The sequence below is a fragment of the Pelobates fuscus genome, chromosome 2 (assembly GCF_036172605.1).
Source record: "Pelobates fuscus isolate aPelFus1 chromosome 2, aPelFus1.pri, whole genome shotgun sequence".
Classification (NCBI taxonomy): Eukaryota; Metazoa; Chordata; class Amphibia; order Anura; family Pelobatidae; genus Pelobates; species Pelobates fuscus.
This window is the reverse complement of record NC_086318.1, coordinates 263,464,113-263,475,659: the sequence shown is the minus strand read 5'-3', so window position 1 is coordinate 263,475,659 and position 11,547 is coordinate 263,464,113. Positions and strand designations below refer to the sequence as shown.

Below are 11,547 nucleotides of genomic sequence, written 5' to 3'. Positions count from 1 at the left end.
CTTTACAATTACAAAACTCTAGTATGTCACATCATGGTTTGTTAAAAGCTCACTGCAAAAGCTTTAACTCATGGGAAATTTCAACAAATCTTAGAACTTCAAATGTATTTTTTATTGCATATCTTTAATACATGCTCCCCACAGAGTCAGACAGATACATTGGGACTCACGCATAAATACAGACACCAAAATCCTGGGTCGGGGGAACAAATGTGCTTTCAGTAACCAAACACTGCTGAATATTTCGTTAGTAATCAAAAACTTTTTTACCCTTTAGGTGTTGGGGATATACTGTAAAAATAACACATTTGTGAATTATCATGCTTAAAATAGTTTATAATTACTAAAACAAACAAGTACTTTTATTCTATTAATTAATATTGGAAACTTTATTGATAGCATAAAAAACAATTTGATTTCAAAGTTAAAACAAGTTCATAAGGTCACAGCTTAAAACTAAAATGTGAAAATGTTGTTTCTATTTTTTCTGCTTCAGAATATGCTGCCTCGTGTATTCCCAAATCAAGACCGCACCACTCACATGGACATTAAGTGATCTAATTATGCCTTGTTGAGGAATTTCTACACAAACATCAAGGTGCTGAATGAGGTTGGCAGGAATACCTTCTCGTTCATTTCTAAAGAGAAAACACAAATAGAAGGTTAACTTATATTCAAAAATCTCAAATGAAATGGATGTGCAAATTACTATGTTTACTCAAAGATCTTGTATGTTTAGCTTTAATAATGGTTCATCTAGGAATTGCATCACAAGTTCCATTCTGTTAGTAATCATTGAGGTTTAGTAAATAGAAAAAAGAAAAAAAAAAAACGAGAAACAAAACGGTATTTCTCTAATGTAATTTATTTGAGACAGATGAGCTTGGTGAAACCAGCTTTAAGGTGTTTACATACCTTCTTGCGCACAGGCATGACGTAAAACTAATCCTGTCTATGCCTAGTTGCTCTGTTGTGGTTCTTGCTGACCCAATAGTGCATTGCATGCAGTTGTCTCAAATCTGGTTTTGACTTTGGCTTAATTTACAATTATCCTGATCTCGGTGCTCCTGAAATTTTTGGCTTGTCTATATCATTTACATTTTAAAAAAAAACCAAAAAACATACAACTGGTCTTAATGTCTTGGACTCATTTTTGTTTTTTCTAGATTAGAATTTTATGAAATGCTCAGTAATACAAAGACACGGCATCACAGGCAACGCAAAATAATGTAATTCACTGGTAATCTTCAAGAGACTAATACACCCTGTTCCAAATTATTATGCAAATGATATTTTTCTCATTTACCTAAATAATTGATGTAAATAACAGTCAGCATAATTCTCATGTTATCAATTTTTAAGAGTACAATTCAAATTTTATTTAACAAACCTCCTAATGATAACAGTATTTTTTTAAACATAAAAAACTTACAATGCACTGTTCCAAATTATTATGCACAGTACGTTTCAAAACACTTTATAGGTTGTAAAGAACTGAAAATTGTCATTTGTTGTGTTTGCAGCATATTTACGAAATCAAAAGCTATTTCAATCAAACTTATAACAACATTTTAACTTTTTAAACATTTTAACATAGGACCCCTTATTTGATAGCAGCTTCACAAGTCTTGCATCCATTGAAATTGTGAGTTTTTGGGCAGTTTCTGCTTGAATTTGTTTGCAAGATGTCGGAATAGCCTCCCAGAGCTGCTGTTTGGATGTAAACTGCCTCCCACCCTCATAGATCTTTTGCCTGAGGATGCTCAATAGGATTGAGGTCAGGGGAGGATGGAGGCCACACCATGACCTTCTCTCCTTTTATCCTCATAGCAGCCATTGATGCAGAGGTCTTCTTTGCAGCATGAGATGGTGCATTGTCATGCATGAAGATTATTTTATTATGGAAACCATAGTTCTTCCTTCTGTACCAGGGAAGAAAGTGGTCAGTCAGAAACTCCACATACTTTGCAGAGGTCATCTTTACACCTTCGGGGACCCTAAAGGGGCCGACCAGCTCTCTTCCCATGATTCCGGCCCAAAACATGACTCCACCACCGCCTTGCTGACGTCGCAGCCTTTTGGAACAGGGTGGCCGTCCACCAACCATCCACTACTCCATCCATCTGGACCATCCAGGGTTGCACGGCACTCATCAGTGAACAGGACTGTTTGAAAATTAGTCTTCATGTATTTTTCTGCCCAATGCAGCAGTGTCTGCTTGTGAGCATTGGTTAGTGGTGGCCGAATAGAAGGTTTATGCACAGTTGCAAGACTCTGGAGGACTCTACACCTTGATGTCCGTGGGACTCCAGAGGCACCAGCAGCTTCAAATATCTGTTTGCTGCTGTGTAATGGTATTTTAGCAGCTGCTCTCTTGATCCGATGCATGGATCTGGCAGAAATCTTCCTCAATGTGCCTTTATCTGCACGAACCCGTCTGTGCTCTGAATCTCTTAATAGTGCGATGATCACGCTTACATTTTCGTGAAATATCGAATGTTTTCATACCTCGTCCAAGGCACTGAACTATTTCACTCTTTTCGGCAGCAGATAGATCCTTTTTCTTCCCCATATTGCATGAAAATGGTGCAATCTAATTATGACAGGTGTCAGAGATTGTTTTCAGTGATCAAAAGAGCCCTGAGACACAATGGCATCCACGAGTTAAACTGAAAAACAAAATATTTAATCTTTGTGACACTTAAATAGAATTTGCATAATAATTTGGAACAGGGTGTAAAGCTGTAATGAGAAACAAAATAAATGAAGTGTAGCAAAGGAGAATGTAAGCAAGAGAAAAGAATAGAGAAACAAAGAACAAGAGACGTAAAAGAAACACAGGGAGTAATCAGTTTTTTTAGTCTGATTGATGGAGGTGCCGAGAGATGAGAAATCCAAAAAATTCCATGTTATCAGGGATGAGCTATTTTTCCACATTAAAAATGTACCCGATCGAGGTCGTGGCTTGGGATCGAAGCTGAACAGACGCCAACTATGTCGGCTCCCAACCTCGATACACAAAATCTGCTAATATCTTGTGCATCAGCCACCATCTGGCCAGACTTAGACCAAACAACGACCTGGGAGCCGAGAGGAGCAGATCGATGTGTTTTTTTTTTCCAACCCCCAAAGTCCATGAAGGTTAAAAGCAACAGCAGGGCTTACCTCCCATCGGCCATCCACAGCCTGGAGCCTCTCCTCGGAGGTGCCAGGGTGTATGATGACCTAGATACTGAGGGAGACGACACCTTGACACTTAGCGACATCAATGCAACAATCTGGCACCGCACACAGAAGCTGGCCCCAGCCACTGACCAGCCAGATATTGGAATGCTGTTACAGCGACAAGCACCATCCAAGATGGCTGCCACATAGGCCTTACTCGCTGCGGTGCGACCGACACTACAAGACCACTCACCCGCACCGCTGGCAGTGGGTGAGCAAAACACTACGCTCCCAGCCCTAAGAGAATCAGGGGATAATACCTTTGCCACAAAGCATTATAAAATTAATTATAAGCATTATAAAATTCATTCATAAAATTTACATATCAAAAAATAAAAACCATCTAGTGTTTTTCATTTAAAGTGACAGTACATGCATAAAGACAGGTGGTGAATAGGAGTGTGCTCTTTTAGGAGAAATGCTGATTATTATTGAATAGATCTCTATTGTATCAGCAGCTTATGTTCAATGATGATGTCAATATTAAAATATATATATAAAAAAAATATATAAATATATAGTAGGTTCCTAATTGGTCTCCCATACAAGTACTAACCAGGCCTGAACCTGGATGGCTTCTGAGATCTGACAAGATCAGGCATTTTCAGACTGGTATGGCCATAGAATAAATATATTGTACATTAAAATGTATGAAACATACTAATAAAAAATAATTGAAGTTAAAAAATGACATAACTCAAAATCAATATTTATATATTTTTTTATATATATATTTTAATATTGACATAATCATGAACATAAGCTGCGGATACAATAGAGATCTATTCAATAATAATCAGCATTTCTCCTAAAAGAGCACACTCCTATTCACCATCTGTCTTTATGCATGTACTGTCACTTTAAATGAAAAACACTAGATGGTTTTTATTTTTTGATATGTAAATTTTATGAATTAACTTGTAAGCAATATACAATAATACTATCCCCCTTTCTCCCTTCATTTTTTCGTTTATATATCGCTCAAATTGAGCATCTGGTTTGTAAATAGGAACAGATTTGGTTGAAGGAAGGGCATTTTGCCCAACTTCAAAATGGACGATATGGAACTGTGAGCCCTACATTGAAAACACGCCCAATTTGTGATGCGGCATGTGACGCTTTGGGTCATGTGACTTGCCCCGAGACTGGAGCATTCTCATTACTAACACAGTACAGCTGTTCATGAAAAAGGACGCCAGCGGATTGGAGGGAGGGAAGTTTGAAGGACCACACAGGAGGAAGTACAAAGTATTTAAACAAGCAACAGCAGCAACTCTATTACCGATTGAAAAAGCTGTTTGGGTACAGTGAAACATGTTTCGGCTGGAGGATTGAAGATTCCACATTTTGAAAATTTCTCACAATTTTGTTCATACTTTATTTGTAAGTTTTTACTACTTTATTTAATAAATGTTGTTTTATATTTGGAATCCACCTTCCATTGTTGCTGCTTAAAGAAGGGTAGTTGCCCCCTTAAAGGCACAGACACCTACACACCAGGAGCCAGGTATAGGGCTCCACATCAGGTGAGAAGCAACTTTTTCTGCACTATTTGACATTGTACATTGGGATTGACCGCACTAGGGGTTCTCCTCTTTCCCTTGTTTTCTCTCTCTCTCTCATGTATGCATAAGGATCTCCAGACACCTAGAGGACCGATTGGGTACTGTGTCACCATAAGCACACGCAGGCCCTTGAGATCTGAGCCTATCCTATAGGGCTCTGCTACATGTGAGTGAGACCATATAGAATATTTCCTCACCGCACTTATTGAAAACGTTATCTGCACTATTTCTTGCATTTACATTTGTTTCAGATATATCGCTATGAGTCACGTTTTCCATACATATGTATGTTAACCCATATGGGTGAGTCAACAAATTTGTAAGCGCTCCACATGCACACCAGTGGTGGTTTTTATTATTAATTTCCAATACTGAGTGAGCATTTGATCTTTTTTGTACTAATCTATAGGGTATAGAGTCCCTATTTGTGTGGTAGTTGCTATCATTCTATTCAATTATTAACTGAAAGCGCCTTGAAAACACACATTCTTATTTCTGTCACCTTCCACAGAAGCTCGGGATGTCATTCTGCACTGTGCCACATCGCAAGACAAAACAACCATAATGACGGCGGTGAGAGGCAAGACCCCCCTGACATTTGAAAATTCCCAACTGCTCTTCTTTCAGGACTTAACATGGGTCACACTGCACTGGGGGAGATCATTGCACCACCCTACTAGCCGCCTGAGAACAGCAGGCATACAATATCGATGGGGGACGCCAAGGGTCCTAATGATCACTCATAATGGGACTACCCACAGAGCCACGTCAGAGGCAGATATACCCACAATCCTCACTCTCTTGGGACTTCCGGGACTGCCCATGACTAGGGTCACGAAAGACCCATCCCAGATTGGAGATCTGGCCACTACAATACCATTTACCCCTCGAACCCTGAGCACGGACTCAGATCCATGACTGCAACCGCACGCCGGTCAGGCTGGATACAACCTCATCAGTATACTGTTTTGTTATGACTTTCGTTCTCATTTTTGTTTCTCAGTATGTTAGTATGCCTGCAGCATAGTGATGGTTACGCAGAACCACGTTAGTATGGAAGAGCCCCCAACTCCCCCCCGCCGCCCCCTTGGTTAGGGGTACCTGCAATCCTAGAAGCAGCCAAAACTTGTTTTGAGCACTCTGCTTTATCTTTAAGACCATATAAGTCAGCTGACTAGTACAAAGCGGGATATGATATGCCTAGTACAAACTTACCTGTGCTATTAATCCCAGTTAATTATGACAAGTTTTACCTAGTGCACCAGCCCATGGCAGCTAAAAGTTTCAAAGGCGCACGAGGCAGCCCATAAGGCTCTGATTGCCCATGCTGAACAACCAAATGCAGCCTTTGCACGCCCCATGCTCCCTAGGGAGGTGCATGTCCACTGAGGCGGCTAATTGATGCAACAGTAAAGTTTCAACTTGTTCAACTCCTGTTTTTATTACCTTCTATTTTATTTTACTTTAATTTATTATGCTACAACTGCTTAAACATTGAGTCTCAACCTCATCTGGTGCAATACTGTGTTGTCTAAATTCCAAATGGGGCCATAAGCTTAGGAGTAAGCTCTTGCACTGCTACCGGTACTTGTAGCGTGACATGGTTAAAAAAGTAAAAATGAGTGCAGTTCAACTTGAAAAGTTATGTGACTCAAATACCCGTGTACTCGGACATGATGCATCTCTTCCGTATGTCAATGTAACTTGTGATATTTCTTCATGCACCTTCAATATAAAGAATAAAAAATAAAAAAAATGTACCAGAGCAAAAAGAAGAGGTCATTTCAGTGCTTAGTGAAAAATAGAGAAAAACAGATCGTCTGAACAAACAGCTGCTTTTCACAGGTGGCACTGCTTAGTACAGTTATTTAAAGGACCTCCAACGTTCAGGGGGCAGGATTTTATTTGCTCCTACCTTTTTTATCCCTTCTACCTTCTCAGCACATCCCTTCCCCTTTTTGCTTTTTTTTTAGGTGATGGTTATTGTTTCAACTCCTTTTCCTTTTATGCTATATATGCAAATTATACTGATATACTGTTCTTGCATTTATTTGAATATTACATAAAGCAGAAAATATGCAATATCTACATGGGAAGAAAAAGCAAAAACACAAAATGTGTTATTAAAGTGCTACTTTAAATAGACTCCTTTTGCAAAAAAATGTCACATATATAATCAAAAGTCCCTATAAAGCCTGCAAGTGGTTCCTTAAACCTTTCCTGCCTTGTGCACTCCACAAGAGTAGAGTTGAAGTGGACCATAGACCAGTAGAGTTGAAGTGGGCCATAACAACATCCTTCTGTCTAGGTTTGAATTGACATGTAGTATGTGCAGGAACAGTCTCAGAAAGGTAGCTAGACCTCAAAGTTGCAAACACAAGAATGAGTTAAAGGGACACTATAGTTACCCAGACAACCTTATTTTAATAAAGCAGTTTTGGTGTATAGATCATGCCCCTGCAGTCTCACTGTTCAATTCTCTGCCATTTAGGTTAAATCACTTTGTTTATGCAGCCTTAGTCATACCTCCCTGCATGGGACTTCACAGCCTACCAAAACACTATCTGTAAAGAGTAATCGAATGTTTGAAACTCACTTATGCAAAAAATCTGTTTTACTTAGAATTTATTATCTCCTGCATGCTAGAGCCTGCAGGAGCCTCCTATATGTGATTAAAGTTTCAGAGCAGTGGTGTTGTGGAGACAGGCTCATGGACTGAGGGATGTGGTGTTGTGGAGTCAGGCTCATGCATAGTGTAGTGGTATTATGGAGACAGGCTTGGAGACTATGGTGAGGCCTAATAGAAAGCAGTTGTTGTTGGGGGATTCTATCATAAGAGGTGTGGAGTTGGACAATAGTGGGTCTTGTGAGAAGTCTTTCCGGAGCTACTGCTCAGAGAGACAGGAGACGTATTTGTAATATTGTTAAGCGAGCAAAGCAGGAAGGGGAATTGGATGTACTTGGGACAAATAACTTTGCTTGCAATGAGGTTTCAGAGGTAAAGGAAGTTTTTGCCAATGATATATGGCAAGTTGCCCTCACATTGTCATTCTCTGAAGTTCTGCCTTTGCATAACACTCAGAACAACAGGTGGATGCATATTAGGGACTTTAACTTGTGGCTTGGTGAATGGTGTCGGGAGCAAGGATTTGGCATCATTTCTCATGGTAGCTCTGTTTGGAATGGAAATAAACTGTACAAAAAAGATGGTTTTCATCTTTCTCAAAAAAGAACAAATGTTCTCAGTGAGCAGTTTAGAGGTTTTGCTAGGATGTATTTAAATTAGGAGGGGGGAGCAAAAGGGTGATAAAAAATCAATCCAATTGCCCCCCAAAACAAGGACAGAAGGTGCCTGTAGCAAGTGTGTTAAAAATGATAAGCTTAGAGCCATGTCTACAAATGTTCACAGTTTAGGGAATAAGATCCATGAACTTGTGGAAATAATGGCAACCGATAGTGTAGATTTAGTTGCTGTTACTGAGACATGGTATAATGAAAAAAATTACTGGAACATAGCAATAGCATGGTACTCTTTATATAGAAAAGACAGGGAAGGCAAGAAAGGGGAGGGGTGACCCTGTATGTGAAAGATAGCATAAAATCTAGCCTAATAGAGTCTGTTTTGGTTACGTTTTGTAGCGTTACTTACCTTATCCGGGGGCCGGCCGCGGTCCTCTCTTCAAGCCGCGCGCGGTCCTGCAGCTGCACGAGCCGCGCGCGGCTCATCCGACTCTCCGAACAGGAGGACGGGCAGTGACCGCGAGATGTGGTCACGTGTCCCGCCTGCAGCTAAGAGCGCGCCGCGAGTCTCGGGCGCGCTCTTAAAGAGACAGTGGGAGCCTAAATTGCAAAAAGGCTCCCATTGGCTCCTGTCATGCCAATCACCCCATACACTTACCTTTTGGGGGTGTGGAAGTGACAGGAGCCAATCACATTAGTTTGAAGGCTACTTATACTTACCTTTTTCCCTTAGTTCCTTGCCCTATCGTGGTTTCTGCTACAGTTCCCTTTAGTGCTTGTTGTGTTCAGTTGTGTTTCTCCGTATTTTGACCTTGGCTTTGTATTCTGACTTCGTTTTCGCTTTATCCTTGTCTGTACTGTTTGCCGGCTTGCTGATTCCTGTGTACCAGTCCCCGGCTAGTTCTCGTTTACGCTGTCTCTTTGTGCCCTTGACCTCGGATCGTTCCTGACTCTGTACTTCTCCTATTACGTCGAGTCCGGCTACTCTAAGGTCCGGTAGACGTATCTCTCCTCTGTGCCGTCTTCTGTTTGGCTGGATCCTGCGTGTAGGGGTATATTTTCGTTACACGTTTGAATTTGGTAATCAACCGTAACTCGTGTAGGTGTGATTTATAGGCCCCCAGGACAAATAGAACAGTTAGATAATCTACTAGTTGAGGAAATAGCTAAAATGACAATAAAAGGGGGCGTTATCATCATGGGTGACTTTAATCTTCCTCATGTGAACTAGAAAACCAAAATAGCTGCTTGTGCCAGGAGCACACATATTCTCAACTTCCTACTGGGATTGTCTCAAGTCGTTGAGGAGCCAACTCGTAAAGAGGCCATACTAGATTTCGTGTTAACAAATGGACTTTTCTAAAATTAGAATATGTGTAAAGAAGTCATCATCAGACTGGAGCAATTTAAATGGAGTGCAAGAAAAATGGGATTATTTAAAAGTTGCACTGCTGAAGGCAACAGAAAATGGTATTAGGCTTGTCAGTAAAAGCAAAGAAACCACTGTGGTACTCTGCAGATGTGGCCAAAATAGTAAAAAACTAAAAGTTAGCATTTAATAATTATAAAAAATAAAAATAAAACAGAGTGAGGAAGTTAGACAGATCTATAAGATTAGGCAGAAAGAGGCTAAGCAAGTTCTAAGAGCTTCCAAATCACACAGAAGAGAAACTTGCCCAGTCAGTAAAAAAGGGGGACAAACATTTCTAGATACATAAAGGAGAAAAGGAAAGTAAAACAAGGATTAGTTAGATTAAAAACAAAAGAAGAAAAGGTATGCAGCGGAGCCGAATGCGCATGTGCGGCAAGTGCCACGCGGGCATTCAAAGTGCACATAGGAAAGCATTTCGCAATGCTTTCCTATGGACGCTCTGCGCGATGGAGGCGAAATTCGCCTCCAACGACGCAGATGCGCCTCTAGTGGCTGTCCGAAAGACAGCCACTAGAGGTTGGCTTAACCCCAAATGTAAACTGAACAGTTTCTCTGAAACTGCTATGTTTGCATCTGAAGGGTTAAAACCTGAGGAACCTGGCACCCAGACCACTTCATTGAGCTGAAGTGGTCTGGGTGACTTTAGTGTCCCTTTAACATCTGACTGAAAATGAAACCATGTTGTTTTCATGCAGAATATGTTAGTCACAGCTAGGGGAGGTGTGGCTAGGGCTTCATACACATAAAAAAAATATATTTAACTCTAAATGGCAGAGAATTGAGCAGTGAGTCTGCAGGGGAATGATCTATACACCAAAACTACTTCATTAAGCTTAAGTTGTTTTGGTGACTATATTGTCCCTTTAATAGATATAATTATATATAAAGTAGAGATATAATTTTGGGGATGGGAAAATTCTGATAAATTAAAGGTTTTAGTGAGTAAGAGCTCGAGAGCTGCAGCAACCACCTAGAACAGAATATAACTTAAATCCCCACCAAAGGTTAATTTCTCCTTTTGTCTGTATGCTTTCTCTGTGTTAAGGACAGAACATATAACTCTAATTGACAGGGAGCCACGATGAAGACATCTAGCTGCAGGATAAAGAGGTGTGAATTTCTACATTTTATTTTACACCTCTCCGACAGCTATTTCTTGAATACATAAGAGATCAGTAAACAGAATATGACAAAACCTAGGTAGCAACAGTACCTCTTTATCCCTGATGAATTTTGTTTCAATTACCTTTAAAAGATGATAGCAGTAAAGCATATTGGGTTTCAGTGCTACCATTCTCATAGGAGATGTAGTAATCCTTTCTGATACATCGCATGCACAGTAGGGTAAAACAATGTCAGGTATATTTTATTGTATTCATTTCTATGTAGATGTGCAGAATGACATCATGGTTCTCCAAAAGAGGAAATCATATACTGTTGAAGCTGTCTATTTATGCATTACTAATCTCATAGAGCATAATAAGAATAAATTATTGAACTGGTAAAAAAAAAAATAATAATAATAATTCTCACACCTGTAAACACATGACTTATTGTACTATAATTGGATCCAGTGATTCTGCAACAGCAAGCTTAAAAGGCAACATATGCTTTCTAATGGCATGACTAGGCAGATCGACAAATTCTCAATGGACTGCTTAGTACTTTTTATCTAATTAAATTAAGGCTATAATTAAAGTAGGGTTGCCAAGCAGAGTGAATACCTTGTTGAAGTATATGTGAATGCTGAACAGAACTAGAAATGAGATTGTACACTCGTTTTTGGCAGGGCCTTCTTCACCTACTGTTTCAGCATGCTTTGTTAGAATGTAATGCTTGTCTTGTTTATCTATTGTACAGCTCTGAAGAATATGCGGGTACTATGTAAATAATTGTAAATTAAATCAGTAAGATACAAAATATATCAAAATTTAAAGGAGTAGTTTACGCATCATCACCACTATGGCTCAGTGTAGTAGATATGTAGCAAATCGCTACCGGATGTTGTCCTATGTTTTTTTGTCAAATTGTTTGGGATCAAGGCTCTCCCTGGCAAAAAACACACACACCAATCTCAGATATGTT

General features: G+C 39.7%; 1 protein-coding gene across 1 annotated transcript in view; it reads right to left on the bottom strand.

The window, feature by feature from the left end:
- Positions 1 to 472: 472 nt before the first annotated feature.
- Positions 473 to 11,547, bottom strand: part of TARBP1 (TAR (HIV-1) RNA binding protein 1) — a 204,069-nt gene continuing 192,994 nt past the window's right edge. The window contains exon 30 of the mRNA XM_063443373.1: positions 473 to 638. Within this exon, the coding sequence (XP_063299443.1) occupies positions 479 to 638 (160 nt within the window). The 3' untranslated portion in view covers positions 473 to 478. The remainder of the gene's footprint in view (positions 639 to 11,547) is intronic.